The sequence below is a fragment of the Theropithecus gelada genome, chromosome 15, assembly GCF_003255815.1.
Source record: "Theropithecus gelada isolate Dixy chromosome 15, Tgel_1.0, whole genome shotgun sequence".
Classification (NCBI taxonomy): Eukaryota; Metazoa; Chordata; class Mammalia; order Primates; family Cercopithecidae; genus Theropithecus; species Theropithecus gelada.
In genome coordinates this window covers 110000329-110020694 of record NC_037683.1, presented here as the reverse complement: position 1 = coordinate 110020694, position 20366 = coordinate 110000329, and the positions used below count along the sequence as shown (strand labels likewise).

Sequence of the window (20366 nt, the reverse complement as noted above, 5' to 3'; positions counted from 1 at the left end):
CTTTATTGCTTTTTTTTTTTTTTTTTGAGATGCAATCTCGCCGTCAGCCAGGCTGGAGTGCAGTGGCGCGATCTCAGCTCACTGCAAGCTCCGCCTCCCAGGTTCACGCCATTCTCCTGCCTCAGCCTCCCGAGTAGCTGGGACTACAGGCGCCCGCCACCACGTCCAGCTAATTTTTTGTATTTTTAGTAGAGACGGGGTTTCACCGTGTTAGTCAGGATGGTCTCGATCTCCTAACCTCATGATCCACCCGCCTCGGCCTCCCAAAGTGCTGGGATTACAGGCGTAAGCCACCACGCCCAGCCCTTTATTGCTTTTTTGCCAATATTTGGTTGGATTTTAGAAAATTTTTTGGTTCATTGAGATGACATAATTTTTCTTCTTTATTTCTTAGAGTGGTAAATGTCACTACTAGATTTTCCACTTTTAAACTATATTTGCATTCCTGAGATAAACCCAACTTGGTCATGATGCATTATTATTATTATTATTATTATTATTCTTGCTAGTATTATTCAAAATTAGATTCAGTTGTCCAATATTTTGTTTAGAATTTTTGTATATAACTGTAAGTAAAATTTGCTTATGATTTCATGTGTCATGGTGTCCTTATTAAATTTTGCTATCAAGATTTAACCAAGTTTATAAAATAAGTTGGGAGGAGTGTTCCTTTTCTTGTATTCTCCGGAAGAGTTTATGTGATATTTATCTATTCCCTTCGACATTTGGCAGAACTTTCCTGTAAGTCACTTATGTCACTTATGTCTGGTCTTTTCTCGGAGGGACATTATCAACTACTGACTCAAGCTTCTCCAATGGTTATAGATTTCTTCAGTGCTTCTTTTCCTTTTAGTTTTTTTTTTTTTTTTTTTTTTTTTTGGCGGAGTCTCGCTCTGTCACCCAGGCTAGAGTCCAGTGGCACCATCTCGGCTCACTGCAACCTCTTCCTTGTGGGTTCAAGCGATTCTCCTGCCTCAGCCTCCTGAGTAGCTGAGACTACAGGCACGTGCCACCACGCCCAGCTAATGTTTTGTATTTTTAGTAGAGACAGGGTTTCACCATGTTAGCCAGGATGGTCTTGATCTCTTGACCTTGTGATCCGTCCACCTCAGCCTCCCAAAGTGCTGGGATTACAGGTGTGAGCCACAGTGTCTGGCCCCTTTTTAATATATTTTTTAAGGCAGTGTACATTTAAACACTTCGGCATGAAATCATTTTTAGTATACTCCCATATTTTTCTAATATTTGAATTCTCTTTAACATTGCCCTATTTTTCATTCCTAATGTTTGAGTTTTTTCTCTACTTTTCTTGATTCATTTCACCAGTGGTTTGCCTACTTCATTATTCTTTTTCAAAGAATCAACTTTTGGCTTTGTTGATCATCTCTATTGTGTTTTTTTAATTACTCTTTAACTTCTGTTTTTTATTTTTTCCTTTTATTCTAGTTTCTTTAGGATTAGTTTGTTGTCCTTTTTTAAAGTTGGAAGCACAGACAATTAATTTTCAGCTTTTCTTCTTTTTCAATATAAGCATTTTTTACACTTTAGCAATGTCCCACAAACTTTGATATGTAGTATTATTATTCAGTTCTAATGGATGTTGAAACAGCAGGACTCAGGGGATGAAATATGAATATAAGTTCATTTATTTGAACAATACTCATTCAAACCCACTTTGAGAACCATTTTTTTCTTCATATTCTTGAAAGGCGACTAGGAAAAGTCTCATGATTCTTCTAGTCTCTCTTGATAATAAAAAAAATCCTGGGGTCACTTCTAGCCACTAAAAAGAGACAAACAAAAAGTCCGTTTGGTAAAGTCCATGTAATGAAAAAAAAATTAAGACTTCAACACTTGTTCAACCCTAAAGACTTCTCCTTTCAGAGCTCACACTTGGTACAGGCAAGTGGTTGGCAGGGGAAAATGTGGGGGTGATTGCTTCTTTTATATGATTTATGCCTCACCTTCCTCTCCTACTTTCTAAGCTGCTTCCAACTTCTTTCGGGTTGATTTGGAAAAAGAGATAAAAATAAGGAACGAGGGCCAGGGGAGGTGACTCACTCCTGTAATCCCAGAACTTTGGGAGGCCAAGGCGGGCGGATTACTTGAGGTCAGGAGTTTGAGACCAGACTGGCCAACATGGTGAAACCCCGTCTCCACTAAAAATACAAAACTTAGCCAGATGTGGTGGCGCTCGCCTGTGGTCCCAGACGCTCGTAAGCTGAAGCAGGAGAACTGCTCGAACCTGGAAGGCGGAGGTTGCAGTGAGCAGAGATGGCACCACTGCACTCCAGCCTGGGTGACAGAGCAGACTCTGTCTAAAAAAAAAAAGGGAACAGGAAAGGTCTTATTTAACCAGCACTGCCGTGAGATTGCAGAGGTTCTCCTTGGGTGTCTTTCTCTCTTGGGTGCTTTTCTGTGTTCTTCAAAGTCACTACTTTCCGTTAGACATCCGGCTGTTCAGATCTCCTCCTGGGATCATCTTGATAGTTCCGCTGGCTTTCACTTACCTATGACCTACATTTACACCAGAGGAAATGTGCATCCTTTCCTAACAGTAAACTCTGGGAGTGAAGTGGCCTCAAAAGTGTGAATCTTTCCTATTACATTTCAGAGCAGTTAGCCATCCATAGTACCTCCCCTTCAGATATCTAAAGTTTGAGTCAAATAGTTCACCATATCCCACAAATTCTAGGGAATGCATACCAAAATTTCCAGGTGATCCCTCTGAAGCCCCTTTTGTTTATCTGGAGGAGAGACATGGCACTGCAATAGCTGTGTCAAAAACATCTTCTCTTCCTCTAATCTCCCATTGCCAATCCTTTTATATTCCACATGTAGGCGAGGAATTAGGATAGTAAAATCTGTGTTAATGACTTCCTTTGGTAATCTTACACGGAATATTACCTTACAAGAAAATGTGGGCTTTGTCATCTTAGGACCAGCTGAAACCGTCTAAACACATTCCATTTTTGGGGTCTGTTGCATATTTACTTTCTAGTCTTCATCATTGTTGGGAACAGGCCCCCCAAAACCTGGCTATAAACTGGCCCCATAACTGGCCATAAACAAAATCTCTGCAGCACTGTGACATGTTCATGATGGCCATAACGCCCACACTGAAGGTTGTGGGTTTACCGGAATGAGGGCAAGGAACACCTGGCCTGCCCAGGGCAGAAAGCTGCTTAAAGGCGTTCTTAAACCACAAACAATAGCATGAGCAATCTGTGCCTGAAGGACATGCTCCTGCTGCAGTTAACTAGCCCAACCTATTCCTTTAATTCGGCCCATCCCTTCATTTCCCTTAAGGGATACTTTTAGTTAATTTAGTATCTACAGAAACTAAGTTATCTTAGTTATAATATCTACAGCAAGCTAATGACTGGCTTGCTGTTAATAAACACATGGGTAAATCTCTGTTCGAGGTTCTCAGCTCTGAAGGCTGTGAGACCCCTGATTTCCCACTTCACACCTCTATATTTCTGTGTGTGTGTCTTTAATTTCTCTAGTGCTGCTGGGTTAGGGTCTCCCCAGCCGAGCTGGTCTCGGCAATCATGATTTTTTCTCTGGCTCATAAGTTATTTAGAAATGTGTTTTTACATTTCAGAATATATCATCCTTAAAAATATTCTTCAATACTGATTTCTAGGTGGAGAACATTTTTACCTCCTTGGTTTTAAAAAAAAAAAAAAAAAAAGAGGCTGGGCATGGTGGCTCATGCCTATAATCCTAGCACTTTGGGAGGCCAAGGCGGGTGGATTGCCTAAGCTTAGGAGTTCGAGACCAGCCTGGGCAAAATGGTGAAACCCCATCTCTACTAAAAATACAAAAAAATTAGCTGGGCGTGGCAGCGTGCGCCTGTAGTACCAGCTACACGGGAGGCTGAGGCAGGGGAGGGTGCAGTAAGCTGAGATTGCACCACTGCACTCCAGCCTGGGCAACAGAGCAAGACTCCATATCCAAAAAGAAAAAAAAAGCCATTTATCATTTATGTAGTTATTTGTCCCTAAAGCTTTTTGCATTAAAGCTTGTTTTGTATATTAATATTTTGAGCTACCCCAACTCTTTCATTTTTTGCCTCCTAGCCTCCATTTCTTTCAACTTTTCTACTTGGCCTTTTTGTCCTGCATTTTGGATTGTTTATTTAGATCTTTCAGTTCACAAATTCTCTAGTAGGGTATGTTGAATTGCTCTTTAAGTTACCATTGAGTTTTCCATCTCAATAATCAATTTTATTTTAAGAAGTTCTGGTTCTTTTTAAAAAATCTGTTTTAACAATGCCTTGTTTCCTTTCTTAAGTTTTCAGTTCAGTTTTTAAAAATATCAACATGTATTTTAACCACACTTTATAAACCCCCTTCTATCGATTACTTCGATTAGCTAAAATTTCTAGGGCTCTATTTCTGTTGTTTGTTCTCTCCTGGCCCTTGTTCATGATGGCTTGTTTCTGTGTATGTTTTGCAGCTTTAGGGTTGTGAATTGTTAGATGGGACTTTATCTCCAGAAATTCCGAGGAGTCCTTGTTTTAACGTTTCCCTCTAGAAAGGATGTGCGTGCTTCTTTCTAGCAACCTAGATGCAATTAACCGGGCACTACATTACACTACTATCTTGGCTTGGGGTTTCCTAGGTAATGCAGACGGTATACATTCAAATCCTAAATTTGAGGGCATAGCTGTGGTTTCAACATTTCAGACGGAATTAACAATACCCCTTCAAAAGTCCCATGCCAAGACAGACAAATCCTTCTTCATCCTCCTCCTTTTCTGCTGTCCAGACTTTTTTCTTCTAGCTCACCTTGCAAGCTTTCTGATTTCAAATGAGAGGCTCTGTTTCAATGTGGGACGTTGTGGGAGCTTAAGACTATGTCTTCTGCTCCCAGAAGCCTGTTAAAATCCAGACCTTTTTGTAACTGAGCCAGACAAATGTGTCCAGGAAAGGAGTGGTATAAGTGCCATCTTAATAAACTAGTTTTCAGTTCCTTCCTTATTTTTGGTCTATGAGTATTTCACATACTTCTTGAAAGCTCAGCTATGTATTTTGAGATTTATTTTTTATTTTTTAAATGTTTATAGATTCAGAGGGTACAGTACAGGTTACATGGATATATTGCATAATACATGGATATATTGCATAATGGTGAGGTTTGCACTTCCACTGTACCCATCACTCAAAAAGTGAACATTGTTCCCAATAGATAATTTTTCAACCCTCACCTCTGTCCCATCCTACCCACTTTTGGAGTCCTCTGTGTCTATTATTTCCTTCTGCATGTCCATAGGTACCTATTAGTTAGTTCCCATTTTTAAGTGAGAACACGTGGTATTTGATTTTCTGTTTCTGAGTCATTTTGCTTAGGATAATGGTGCCCAGCTCCATCCATGTGGCTGCAAAAGACACAGTTTAATTCTTTTTTTTTTATGGCCGCATTATATTCCATGGTGTTTATATACTACATTTTCTTTATCCAATCGTCTCTTGATAGACACTTAGATCGATTCCACGATGTTGTTATTGTGAACTTCACTGTGATAACATACAAGTGTGGGTGTCTTTTCAATATAATGATTTCCTTTCCTTTGGATAGATACTCAGTAGTGGGATTCCTGCATCAAATGGTAATTCTATTTTTAGTTCTTTGAGAAATCTCCATACTGTTTTCCATAGAGGTTGTACTAATTTACATTCCCATCAACAGTGTATAAGCATTGGCTTTTACATCTTGAGAGTTTTTATAAACATATTTCAGCCAGTAGTTCTTGGTGTTTTGTTGCAGGATTTTTATCCTTATCTGACATGAGGTATTAAATGTTCTATTATTTGAGTCTATTGAGTCTATGAAGTAAAAATGGTGTTGCTGAATATTCTAACACTTACTCTATATATCTTTCACTATACCTCGTTCAAGCCTCAAATTTTTCTTTCTTTGGCCGGAGCTTTTTTGCTGTGTTTTGCTTTATAATTGTGGTAAGAAAGAACACATTATATAAAATGTACCTTCTTAACCATTTTTAAGTGTATGGTTCAATAGTGTTAAGTATGTTCACATTGTTGTGCAACGTTGAGTTTTAAACTTTAAGATTTAGGTTATTTGTGGCAAGGGAGGACAGATCTATTTTATCTTCCTTCTCTTGCCTTCACTCATCTTTGCTTCCTTCTTCTTTTTTTTTCCATTGGCTGGAACAATGTATGAATGGAGAAATGCTGCAACCTAAAATCATCTAACTGAAACTCAAAGACTTAATTTCTCGTGTTGTCTTAAGAGTTTCACATCTATTTTTCCTGGAGCCTTTTTGCTACATTAACTTACAATTCTGGAGATCTGTCAACCACATACAGATATGTATTTGACTCTTGTAGTATGAAGATAAAGAGAGACTATTTTTTGGCAAATTACTGGTGGGTTTAACCTTCCTTCCATGAGCCTCTTTTGAAATGGCTGTGTTATCACCATCTGTGTTATTTTTTTCTCTTCTGTAGTTATAATTGGCTCAATTTTTGCTAGATCCTCCTTTGCCAAAAGTTTTGTATGTGATTCAGTTCATTTATGTGATTTATCTAACATCACACATATTAACTACAGGAATTCCGTAATATTTTACAAGATATTCAATTTAACTTTGAAGTGACTGGACTGACAGTGGTAGATGTTCACAATATCAGCATCTACACAAGGATGTCAATGCAGAGACAAAAGCTACTGTTAGGTGGGGGAAGGAATATTTGAGGATATCTAGTTTTATGAGGCAACTAGTTCACTAGGACATATTTTCATGTCATGATTATTTCTGCTTCAGTATACATTGTAAGTACAGCAGTGAGGTTAAATAATATACACTCAGAAAATGAGGTATCCTCCTCTTTTGTTAGTCACAAGGGTATTCCTTCAACCAGATGATACCTTCCATTTAAACCAAAATTTATTTCTGAATTTGCTTATCCCTTCTAATTAGAGGTCAGCTCTGTCAAGAGCTACATCTTAACTCAATGGACCTCTGGAAAAATAAGACAAAATTACACAACTAGTCATTTCAGAGAGGGAAAAAAAATCAAACTTCTTCCCTGGTAGTTGTAGGGGAAAAAAACAAGCTTGATTAAAATGTCAATTTGCATTTTGATTTTAGAGACAATGTGAAAAGAGATACAATCCATCAATAACAAGAAGCAGATTTTTCTAGATTTTAAGATTTCCAATATCAGGGTGTATGTTAGAATCAAGAATTACAATTATAATCAGTAGTGTTTTTTGCTGTGTCGCCAGATTGGAGTGCAGTGGTGCAAACTTGGCTCACTGCAACCTCCGCCTCCCAGGTTCAAGCGATTCTGCTGCCTCAGCCTCCCGAGTAGCTGGGACTACAGGCACATGCCATCACATGCCCAGCTAATTCTTGTATTTTTAGTAGAGACGGGGTTTCACCATGTTGGCCAGGATGGTCTCGATCTCTTGACCTCGTGATCTGCTCACCTCGGCCTCCCAGAGTGCTGGGATTACAGGCATGAGCCACCGCGTCCGGCCTATTAGCCAAAATATTAAACTGACATAATGTCTATGTAGAATGCAACTTTCCAGTGGATGCATTCCATTGATAATAACAGTAATAACAACACATATATTCCTTACTATGACCAGTCACTGTTTTAGGCGTTTTACTTATCTTATTTTTTACAATTACCCTTTTTAGGTAGTTTACTATTATTAGTCTCACTGTTACAGTGATCGGTGAGGACAATAAAACACAGAGAAGTGACCTGGCCAACATCTCACACAGAGATGGCTGAGTTAGATGTTTCACTTAGGCTTAAAGTTACTACCTGGTGGTAAGCAAACAAGTTATATTTTAAATGAAGCATTTTATGAACACATACTACTGGTTTTTAGTATCTGCCAAAGAATTGAGATCTATTTGCAGAGCAAACAGCCATATTGTTTTCTTAAGACACTACTGTAGGCAGAATAATGATCCCCCAAAGATGTTTATTTCCCAATCTCTGGAATTCGTGAATATATTAGCTTACACGGCAAAAGGATTCCGCTGATGTGATCAAGGGCAGAGGCCTGGAAATGGGAAGATGATCCTGGATTGCTCAGGTGAGCCCTCAGAATCTTTTCCAGCTGCCATCAGCGGTAGACTTGAGGATGGAAGGGTCGGAGATGGCACATCACTGGCTTTGAAGATGCAGGAAGGGGCCAAAGGCAACGAATGTTGACAGAAGCTGGCGAAGGCAAGCTAAGGATGGTCCTGTGGAGTCTCCAGAAAGGAGTGCAGCTAGGGTGACACCCAGTAGTACTTCTGACCTACAGAACCGCGAGACAATAAATGCAAGATGATACATTTGTGCTGTTTCAAGCTACAAAGTTTGTGGTCATTGGTTATTGTGGCAATAGGGAACGGATACAGGCCCCGTCAGGTATTTCACTCAATCCATGAAATACCTTAGAGTATGCAAATGGTAACAAGCGCGGGAGCCACTTACGGATCCCTCTGTCTGCGCTGCCTGGGAGCGTCAGGGGCCGTGTACCTCCTGCACCTCGCGGGTGGGCGCGGCTGCCTCAGATGCTCCGGGCTCAGAGCAGACGGCTGAGTCTCCCGCGTTCAGCGACCTGCCAGAAACGTCAGAGGGACGGAGGAAAACTTTACACTGTAACAGTATTTTTACGTTTATTCCCAGCAAATGTTGTTGGCTTTGTATTTAAAGTATTTATGATTCACTACAAAGTGCAGGATCCAAGAAAACGCGCTAGTTTCACTTGGCACCTGTGGGTGTCCCGGGGAGCTCTCCAAGGAGGGACTGGCTCCTGGAAGTTCCTGGGGTGCGGCACCACCACGGACGAACCAAGCTCCACCGAGAAGCGGAGAGCCGCGACTGCCGGGACGCCCTCTGCCAAGCCTCCACCGCCTCAGGGGCCCTTCACAGCCACTGCCTTCCCAAGCCCCCCAGTTATGACCAGCGTGGCTCAGCGCCCGGCCCACCCAGCGACCTCAAACCTCGCGACACTCGCAACTCCCGCGGCCCTTCCTGCTGCAGGCCTCCCAGGGGCGAGACATCGGGAAGATGGCTCCGCCCACGGAAAGGAAGATTTCGTTCTCGCGAGATCCCAGTGACAATTCGGCAGCCCGTTCTCGCGGGATTTTCCAAGGCCAGGATGGAAGTTGCGGGGTCACGAGACTGAGGTCAGATCCTGAGGAGGAGATTTGGGGGTCGCAATGCTGGCCTAGTGTTCTCCACCGGCGGCGGCGGAGCCCGAAAGAACTAGGTGAACACCGCCTTGCCAGCCTCACACAGCGTCCCGTGGCTCTGCCGCCGCTCCGGACGTCGCCCTCCCGTTCTCCTCGGGTTCCCTTAGTCGCTGCCTTAGCTGGGATCCCCCTCCTCCTTCCCGTGGCTTCGGGTTGCCGGAGAGCGATGCTCGGAGGGCGACCGGAAGTGGCGTTGGCCGCCATTGGCCCACCGGCCAGCCACCTCGCTGTCCTCCGCCTTCCGGGTGTTACGTGCAGCCGGGCTCGGCCCCTCCCCCTGGCCGGATGGATCCCTCGGCGCCACAGCCCTGCGCGGAAACCGCGGGCAAAGGTACCAGCTGCGCGCTCGCCCCTTACCCAGAGGCCTGTCTGCTGCGTCGCGTTGGACCAGTTCTCGCCGGTGCCCTTCGGGTTGGGGTTTGCCCTGTAGATCGTCTTCAGTGACAGCTGCAGATTGTGAACCCCCTGCAGGCCTGGGAGCAAATCTCCGATTCAGTGTTGAGAACCTGGACTCGGGGGTCAGCCCCTGGGATCTGGTGCTGCCTCCGACAGTTACTTGCTGAGCAACTTTGGGCAGGTTCCTCATTTGTGAAACTGGGTTCATTACTAGGTTCTTGTGATTTTTATAATGACGTGGACAATACGCAAAGCATTTATGTGACCCCGCGTCTGGCCCATATTAAGCACTCAGTAAACGTCATTTTCATTCTTTATCCTTGTATGCCCAGTTGTTAGTGAATGGCAGAAGTTTGTTGTAAGTAGGTAAATGAAGGTTGAGATATTTAGTTCAATGGAGGTTTGTTGCCTATTGAGTCAGGGCATTATATTCTGCCTTAAATAGGAGGTTTAAAGAAGGTGTGATAATCTACCACAAGTCATCTGGGATGCCTTCTGGCACCCAAATGAATAGCTTTCATTAATAATTGTGCCGTATAACAAAAGCTACCAGGTATTGAGTGATTTTCCTGAGCCCACCAATATGCTGATTGTTTAACTACTTGCTTTCTTTTGAGGAAGATATCAATCTCATTAACTAGATGAATTCAGAGCTAAAGCTCAGAGAGGGCAAGTTACAAGCCTGAATTCTGAGGTCTAGGAATTGATGACGCTGTAATTCAGGGGCCACACATATAAATACCTATAGGAGACTGGCAGCTAAAAATAAATAGATGAAGCTGCCAAGTGGAGATTATGGTGACTGGGACGTTCATTCCTTGTGATAGATATAGTCACTCTGGTATTTATTGGTGGAAGGAGCAGAAAGCTCCGGGGCCCCGAAGTGGGAACATGCTTGAGGAATAGCGAGGAGGCCATTGGAGTGAAAGAGGGAGAGAGAGACCCCATCACCAGAATGAATTGAATTGATAATTAGTTTAAACCAAAACAAATGATTTCGACTCATCAAATTATAGGAGACTTAACCCTGTTAAATCCAACAGGAAATCCTCACAATTTAAGCAGTTGTTCTGTAGTTTGGCTATTGAGAGATTCCATTTCTAACTCAAACTTAGCTGAATTTTTTTTTGTTCTAGAAATTACCCAAACTCAGAAACCAAAAATACTCCAATAAATTGTGTGATTCCCTTAAGGCTTTTTTTTTTTTGCACTTGCTGTACACTTATTTGAAATACAGTTCTTAGACCCCTTTCCCTTTTAAATTACATTTCTCAATACTCCCTTCTCATAGCATTTTTCTTCCAATGCACTTTTTACAGTTATGTATATGTTTATGTACTTTTTAGTTTTCTCTCGCGCGAGATACCAAGGATCTGTGAGATGGATAATTTGTAATAGGCCAGGCGCAGTGGCTCACACCTGTAATCCCAGTACTTTGGGGAAGCTGAGGCTGGAGGATAGTTTTAAGTCCAGCCTGGGCAACGTAAACGAGACCCTGTCTCTACTAAAAATAAAAATTTTAGCCAGGCATGTTGGTGCACACCTGTAGTCCCAGCTACTCAGGAGGCTGAGGCGGGAGGATGGCTGAGCTCAGGAGTTGGAGTTTACAGTGAACTATGATTGTGCCATGACACTCCGGACTGGGCGACAGAGAGACTCTTGTCTTAAAAAAAAAAAAGAAAAAGAATGTGTAATAAATTCACATGTTCATTGAATGTCTGCTGTGTGACTCTGTGTTGGTCCTGGGGATAAAATTTATAACAGTACAAACTTTTTCTTGGGAAGGAAATTGCTCTCTAGTGGAAGAAAAAGACAAAAACAAGTGGACATGATAATTAAATGTTATGGTAAGTGCTACAGAGGCAATAAAATGATGAGATAGAGAATAATGGGGTACCCTACTCTAAATAGGTGGACTGGGAGCAGAGAGCCTGGTTAGGCATAATTTAGGGAGAGTTGATGGTGGCATGCTTTAAGACAGGTCAGCAAACTACTGTCTGTGAGCTAAGACTGGTCTGACACTTCTTTTTGTAAATAAAGTTTTATTGGAATACAGCTCTGCCCATTTGTTTATATATTGTCTGGTTGCTTTTGCATTACAAGGGCAAGAGAATGTATGGCCTACAAAATCTAAAGTAACGAATAGCTAATAACTGACTCTACAGAAAATGTTTGCCAGCCTTTGCTTTAGTGAGATGGTGGCATGGAGGAGAGTGATTCATTTTTGAAGTAAAACCAGGCCATTCTGACAGACTGGATGTAAGGAGTAATATTAAATGAGGTTTAAGGGCTAACTAATGGTTTTCTACCTTGAAAAGTTGGTTAGATGATGATGCCAATTAATGAGATGCAGGAAAACTATTAGTCACCATCATTTTTGACATTAGTTTTCTTCATTTTATACCCATTATGTGGTATAATATTTGGTGAATAATTTGTGCTTAAATCACGTGTGTTGAATAATCGATAATAAAATGAGTCTTAAAAAATGATAGGGTAGGCAAACACATAATGGGAAAAGTAAGTAATGGGTTAAGAATTGTATAAGGGTTGCTTTAGGTTTTAAGGTGCAAATAGTACTGTTATGAAAATAGGGCCCATTGACCTATATGTTGTTTTACTTGTACAGTGGATCAAGGCTTTAGTTTGACATTAAAACACTCTTTTAGAATGGTGTAACAGTTGTCAACAGTTTGGGTCCAGAGATTAGAGTGGGAGAGAACGTTTTTCCCTGTGTACTCATTATTGTTATGGTAAAACTAACCTCATCAAAGTTAGTGGCTTTACTTTTGAAGAACAGCTGATGGATGAGGAACATAATGAACTATTCTTGCTTTAGATAGTATAAACATGTCATGTTGTAATCTTGAGTGTTATAAAAATCTAACTCAAGGTCATCAGGAAGACCCCAGGAAACTGCCAGTGGTTATCTGATCTCAGTGAGAAATGTATAAGAAAAATAATTCCTAATATTCTTATATTTGTGGCCATAGAATTATTTTTGGATTCTTGCCATAAGATTCCATTTGGAAAATTATTTTTACTTAGTTTTTTTTGATACTTTTTAATTGTATCGGTAGTATACTCTATAGACCTCCTCCTCATTCATAGTGGTATATTTTCTGAGAAAATAAAATAGATAGCTGTACAGTTAATCTCAGAATAAGTTCATGGAGAGAGAGGTAATACTCTTAGCAAAAAGAGATCTTAGAATTCATCTCTTCAAATAATTATTCAAAACCCAGAAGAGAAAAAGCGGTGACATCACTGTAGTGGAATGGGAGGTTCCTGTGGTTAGCTGTATACAAGCAGTGGTTAAAGTAACGGTTTAGAAGCAGCAGTATTGCAGGGAAAAGAAACAGCTGTTTCTAGAGAAAGGCAATGGAATAACTATAAAAAAGCGGACAGATGAACCACAAAGCATTGCTGCCCAGAGGATTTTAGTTTACTCATTACCAAGTCCTATTCACGATTACTCTACCATATCATGAAATATATGTATATATATGTTCATGAGTCAGCAAGAATATTTTAGTCGGTGGTTCTCAACCCTGGCTGTGCGTCAGAATTATCTTTTGAATTCAACAGTAACAACCAAACAAAACAATAAAACCAGATGCCCATGACCCCTATCTACTGAGTAAGAATCACCAGAGGTGGTGTCTAAGAATGTACATTTTTAAACTCCAGGGAAGATGATGACACACAGCCAGGATAGGAGCCACTGGAAATAAAGTATGTACCCTTTATTCTGTTTATTATAGGAGAATATCTGAAAATATATTTTAGAAAAACATCTATACATGTTATAATTTATCTTGTTCCAGTTTTTTGGAAAAGGCATTTATGGGAGGTATGTATTTTTTCTCATAGCTGTGGATAAATGAGGTGTTACTTTATAAGCTAGCTTTGGAAACTTTATTTTCTTTATTATTGCAGACATATGGCATCCAGGAGAAAGATGTCTTGCCCCTTCTCCAGATAATGGAAAACTTCGTGAAGCAAGCATAAAATCTGTCACAGTGGATGAAAATGGCAAGTCATTTGCAGTTGTCTTATATTCAGATTTTCAAGAAAGGAAAATACCTCTTAAACAGCTTCAAGAAGTCAAATTTGTTAAAGATTGCCCTAGGAATCTTATATTTGATGATGAAGATTTGGAAAAACCTTATTTCCCAAACCGAAAATTTCCATCATCTTCTGTTGCTTTTAAATTATCTGACGATGGAGACTCTATTCCTTATACCGTCAATAGGTATTTGAGAGACTACCAAAGAGAAGGAGCCCAGTTTCTTTATGGACATTACATCCATGGAAGAGGGTGCATTCTTGGTGATGACATGGGACTTGGAAAAACAGTACAGGTATTTATTTTAATTATGTTATAATTAAAATTCAGTAAAGTCACTTTACTGTGTACATGAGCGGATACTATCTGTAAATCTCTATTTTTACTGCTGTTATGGTAGCTATTTTGTGTGTGCGTGTGTATGTTTGTGTTTGTCTCACCAACTAGATAGTGAAGTCCTCAAAGTTGAGGACAGAGTCTCAGTTATTTTACCATTCTTCAGTACCTATGAAATACTGTATTCAAAAATAATGTTTTGGTACCACTTGGTTTGATTTTACCTTTGATAATACTGGTACTAAGATATCAGTATATTGGAAGTCATTTAACTTTCTTAATACTTTATGGAAGGAAAGCATTCTAATGTTTGTTATGCCTCTTAGCATGATTAAATTGTTCCTATAGGCCTTTTGTGCGTATTGTTTGAAGTTTATCATGTTAGAAGTTTCTTAATCTGGAATCCCTGGGTCACTAGGGGTTCTGTTTGCGAACTTTAGAGAGACTTCCAAATTCCCTAAAATGTATACTAGAATTTGTACACACACACACGTTCCTAAAGAGGCGATTTGTTGTAGTTATCTGTTTCTGTATAACAAATTATGCCAACATTTAACAGCTTAAAACAATATTCATGTATTGTCTCACAGTTTCTGTGGGTCGGGAATCCAGCTGCTGCCCAGCCTGGTCCTCCAGCTTTGCCTGTCACAGGGCTGCAGTCATCTCAAGTTGACTGGGGAAGATTCACTTCCTAGCCCACCTGTTTGTTGGCAGGATTCAGTTCCTTGTTGGGTTCTTGGCCTCAGTTTCTTGTGAGCTATTGGATGGAGGCCTCCTTTGCTTCCTTGCCACATGGGTCTCTTCATGGAGCATCTCACACAAGGTAGCTTGCTTCAAAAAAGGAGAGCAAGTTGGAGGGCAAGAGATAGCACTAGTAAGACAGAAGTCATGGTCTTTGGTGATGTAATAACGGAAGAGACATCTCACACTTTTGTCGTATTCTCTTCATTAGAAGCAAGTTGCTAGGTCCAGCTAGAACTCAAGGGAAGGAGATTAAACAGAACTGGGAATACAAAGAGGTGGGTATTATTGGAAGTCCTGTCAGAAGCTGCCTACTACAGGGTCTTTAGCTTTCGTTAGATTTTCAAAGAGGTTTGTGATCCAAAAAGAACAGAGTTTTGAATCTAGATTTTTTTTTGGATACGGAGTCTCGCCCTATCGCCCAGACTGGAGTGCAGTGGCGTGATCTGGGCTCACTGCAAGCTCCGCCTCCTGGGTTCACGCCATTCTCCTGCCTCAGCCTCCCCAGTAGCTGGGACTACAGGTGCCCGCCACCATGCCTGGCTAATTTTTTGTATTTTTAGTAGAGGCGGGGTTTCACTGTGTTAGTCAGGATGGTCTCGATCTCCTGACCTCGTGATCCACCTGCCTCGGCCTCCCAAAGTGCTGGAATTACAGGTGTGAGCCACTGCGCCTGGCCTGAATCTAGATTTTTTACTAAACAATCACTTCAGATTTTCAGGAGTGTGTGCCTAGTTTGTGATTAAGTTATGCTGCTTCCTTTCTTATTGAGTTTAACCTATTTTCTTCTTCATATTACGTCCATTAGTTATTGGAACTCAAAGGTAAGTGAAAAACTAAATATAACCTTTATAAATAGCCAAATTTCAGACACCAATGATGGAATAAGGAAAAATAAAAGAAAAAAAAATAGCCAAATAATGCTACTGTGTGTAAAGGTCTGGTGTGAAAAGCTAGGCTAAAATAAAGTCTTTCAATAATCGTATTACCATTAACCCTACTCTATGTTCCTTCAAGTCTGGGATAGTTTAGACCTGCACATTGGATGTCCTAAATGATTGTTTGTGGAATAAATGAATTTGCTTTTCATTTATTCCACAATCATTTAGCATGCCGGCCTGTAGGCGGAGGATAGACAGCAAGAATAAAGAAAGGAACCTTCAAGAAACTGCTATTGAAACTGACCCAACAGTCCCACAGACAGTTTTGTTTTTTTGTTTGTTTGTTTGTTTTTGGATAAACATAGAAATTGACCCTTCTGGTCCTAAAGCTTTAAACTTATATTTGTTTCATCTGAGTTCCTTCTTCAGGAAAGGACTCCCAGGCCTCTCAAACAGTATCAAAGAACTGAAACTCACCAGATCATAGAGTCCAGACAGTGAGACACCAGGCCTCTCATTCATCAGATTACTTCCTTAGCCCTCCCAAGTTCGTGTTTTCCCATACATTGTTACGTTTGTTCCCTGCTGTAAAAACTCCTAATTTTGGTCAGGGATGTGGATTTGAGACTGATCCTTGGCTACAGAGCCTGATTAAAGCGTTTTTTGTTGGCAATATGTGTTGTCTCAGTGATTGGCTGTCTGTATGGTGAGTAGCAGGTCTTAGACCGAACCCGTGGTATTTCAGTAACAGCATCTGTGACCAAGGTTACAGATGAGTACTAGAGGAAAATTAATTAATTAATTAAAGCCCTGCTGTAACTATTTTCACATACACTTCTACTGTTTTTGCCTGTGGTAGAATGTTTGTTACCACAATTCTTTGATTAGCCAATGCATGTTCAACTTCAAAATAAGAAACATGAGACTGGGTTTGGTGGCTCACGCCTATAATCCCAGCACTTTGGGAGGCTGAGGCCGGCGGATCACAAGGTGAAGAGATTGAGACCATCCTGGCCAACATGGTGAAACCCCATCTCTACTAAAAATACAAAAATTAGCCAGCGTGGTGGCGCACGCCTGTAATCCCAGCTACTTGGGAGGCCAAGGCAGGAGAATCACTTGAACCTGGGAGGCAGAGGTTGTAGTGAGCCAAGATTGTGCCACTGCACTCCAGCCTGGCAAAAGAGCGAGACTCTGTCTCAAAAAAAAAAAAAAAAAAGAAACATGAGGGTACTACATACAAAAAGTGATCTGTTTCGGAACCACCATCCTGCAACTTAAATACAATTCAAATTCAAATTCTTGTGCACATTTTAGTCTCAAATTTGAAGGCTGTCTTTCATCTCTGAGGCCCACGTTACAAAGAAATTTATTTTGCAGTTCATAGGAGTGTATTTAAAGGAGCTGATTTTACTGCAGAATTTTGTGTCACCTGACACACTGTAATCATTGAAGGACTTGGAGATGCCGTGGTACATGCTGTCGGTGTGCTGTGCAAGTCTTTGAGGGAGCCCATCTGAAGATTAGGAAGTGGTTTCTGTACTAATTTTGATACTCAGCCAGATTTGTCTGATGCTTAGGGACCTAGTTCTCTGGTTATTGTTGTTATAACTCAGGGAATAATTTCTACATAGATAGGTGGTTTGAAAGACCCATTTAAGATAGAGCTTCTATAGATAGATAAAGTTTTTTAGATATGACTAAGCCAGTTGAAGAAATGTGAATGATTACTGTGCTAACTAAGATTTCAAAATGTAGTAAAATTAATTGGTAATGAAAATAGGCCATTGACATTTACTCTTTGAGCTATAATTTTATCTTTTCTTCTTTTTTTTTCCTTTTTCTTGATTTCATCCCTTAAGTTTCCCCCTTTTCATATTCTAATTTGGCCATGATATGAAATTGAAGTCTTTTTTTTAAGCTTGTTTTACATACCAAATAAAGTTTCCTTCCCTCATTTCAAATTTAAAAGTAGGTGAATTTAATATTTTGCATTCTACAGGGGATGAGAATTGAAAAATGTCCATTTGTTCTAGTGACGTAGAAATCATTGGTATGCTGAACAAGAGCCATTTTGCTGGAGCTTTCAGACACAAACCATAACGGAGTAGGTGAAGACATGGACACAGAACGTGTATTTATCTCTTTAATAAATGGCTTTGAAAGGGAGTAAAAGTGACCTAGTAGTAGCTGAAGAGAGGGATGAGAATTTGAGGGGGTTTCTTTTTTATTTGTTTTGTATTGTTTGGGGATAGGAAAGACACAGTATTTTTAAGTGAATTGGAAGGACAGATCTGGTGAAGAGGGCACAGATGAATATGCAACATACATAATGATATGCCCATATACATACATATACTTCTGTAAACACACACACAAACATACATAAGCAAAAAATGGAGTCACATAATAACTACTATCTTATAAGCAGATTTTTTTTGGTCAAAGGTTATAAACTAATTTTTCCCGAATATCTTCTGACAGTTTTCTAAAATACAGAAGAGTTAAAAGAATGGTACAATGAAATGCCATATTCTCACCACTTAGATTCTGTTAATATTTCATTATACATGGTTTTGTAATATCCATCCAACTTTTGTTGCATTTTAAAGTAGCAGACATTAATATATTTTATCCCACATACACGCATCTAAGAAAAGATCATCGCAACCAAGAAGATGAACATGTCTATCACTCCCAGATTTCCTCATGTCCATTGTGCCCTTGGTATGTTTAACACCATGCAGTTCATCACCTACTATTTTTACTTTTAGTGGGACTGAAAAATTAAAGATACTTGGGAGGAACTTTGAATACAAAATCCAAGATTTTTATGACTGTCTCCCAATATTTCACAGAATTTTCACATCGAATTCAACAGGTAACTTGAAAGTGAATCCCTTTTGTACATTTACATGATAATTAGCTAGTGTAAGTACAGTAAACAATTTCAACTGGAGTGTACAGGTTTGGGAACCTGACCTTTGTTAATCGGACAGCTCGGTGATAGGAAAAGAGGTGAGCGGGTGCGTACCGTGGAATAGTGGTTCTCTAAAGTGGGTCTTTGGGTCAGCAGCATTAGTGTCACCTGGGAGCTTGTTAGGACTGTAAATTCTGGGGTCTCACTGCAGACATACTGAATTGTGAACTCTTGGGTAGTAGAAGAGGATGGCAATCTGTGTTTTAACAAATGCTTCAGTTAATTCCAAGGCCCACTCAAGTTTGAGAGCCTTTGCTCAGACGGTATGTTTTTCAGAGGGGAGAGAAAACTTTGATTATCTGGTGAGTTCAGTAAACATTGGTTAAGGGATGTTTAGTCTATGTGAATCTTTTTTTCTTTTTTTGAAGTGGGGGTCTCACTCTGTCATTCAGGGTGGAGTGCAGTAGCGAGATCTCGGCTCACTGCAACCTCCGCCTCTGGGGCTCAAGCGATCCTCCCCCCTCAGCCTCCCAAGTAGCTGCGGCCATAGTCACACACCACCACGCTCATCTAATTTTTTGTATTTTTGGTAGAGATGGGGTTTTGCCATGTTGCCCAGGCTGGTCTTGAACTCCTGAGCTCAAGTGGTCCGCCTGCCTTGACCTCTCAAAGTGCTGGGATTACAGGCAGGAAGTACTGTGCCTGGCCTCTGTATGAATATTTATACATAGAATTATGACCATTTCATTGTTTAAAAAAATACTTTTAGAAATGGAAATGACGTTAGAGACAATTTTGTTCAGCTTTTTAACGTAGTACATAAAACAGGCACAGGAATAACTTCCCTATCTAGGGTCAGGCACAGAAGGAACCATTTTCATTTCTGTTCTGGAACTCTTTACTTTCCCTTCTGTCATTTACTGCCTTCATCTTTTGGCTTAATAATACAGTTAATTAAAAGCCTTTTATTCAATTTTTAACCATTCGTTCAATTGGTTGACATTTAATAAGTAGTCAGTCTGGGCCAGGCGCTGTGATTGGCACTGAAGAGCCTAATATAAATGCATGTGATACCTACTGCAATGGTTAATACTGAGTGTCAACTTGATTGGATTGAAGGATCCCAAGTATTGATCTTGGGTGTGTCTGTGAGGGTGAGCCAAAAGAAATGAACATTTGAGTCAGTGGGCTGGGAAAGACAGACGCACCCTTAATCTGGTGGGCACAATCTTACCAGCTGTCAGCGTGGCTAGAAAGTAGGCAGGCAGAAAAATGTGAAAAGAGAGACTGGCCTAGCCTCCCAGCCTACATCTTTCTCCCGTGCTGGATGCTTCCTGCCCTTGGACTCAAGTTCTTCCCTTTTGCAACTCGGACTGACTGTCCTTGCTCTTCAGCCTGCAGACGGGCTGTTGTGGTACTTTGTGATCGTGTGAGATAACACTTAATAAACTCCCCGTGTATCTCTATGCCATTAGTCCTCTCCCTCTGGAGAACCCTGACTAATACACCTGCCCTACAGAGTCCACAAAAGGAAATGAGGCCAAGAGTCGTGATCCAGTCTGGTAAGTGGGTTGGAGGGAGAAACAAGCCTGCCTGGGGGTGTCAAGGAAGACTCCACGGGGAGGTTGGTGTTTTCACACTTTGCTTTTGGAAACCCACCAAACTATGAGTTTTGAATTGAGTTTTAATGATTTTTATTTTTTGCTGAAGGCGTAGCTCTAATATATATTTGAAAGGTGTATCACAAAAGAGAAGAGCTCAAATTCATTGAATCAAAATAATTTA

At 40.6% G+C, this 20366-nt stretch overlaps 1 protein-coding gene and 1 long non-coding RNA gene across 2 annotated transcripts in view; one reads left to right on the top strand and one right to left on the bottom strand.

Annotated features, from left to right (window-relative positions):
• ERCC6L2 (ERCC excision repair 6 like 2) overlaps window positions 1–20366 on the top strand; it is a 191260-nt gene that overhangs the window by 55314 nt on the left and 115580 nt on the right. The window contains exons 5-6 of the mRNA XM_025360047.1: window positions 9358–9569; window positions 13574–13998. Of these exons, the coding sequence (XP_025215832.1) occupies window positions 9358–9569; window positions 13574–13998 (637 nt within the window). The remainder of the gene's footprint in view (window positions 1–9357; window positions 9570–13573; window positions 13999–20366) is intronic.
• Window positions 7500–9364, bottom strand: LOC112608254. The gene is made up of 3 exons (XR_003115965.1): window positions 8756–9364; window positions 8475–8601; window positions 7500–8295 (listed from the first exon to the last, which is right to left on the bottom strand). It is a non-coding gene; the product is annotated as an uncharacterized LOC112608254 (long non-coding RNA).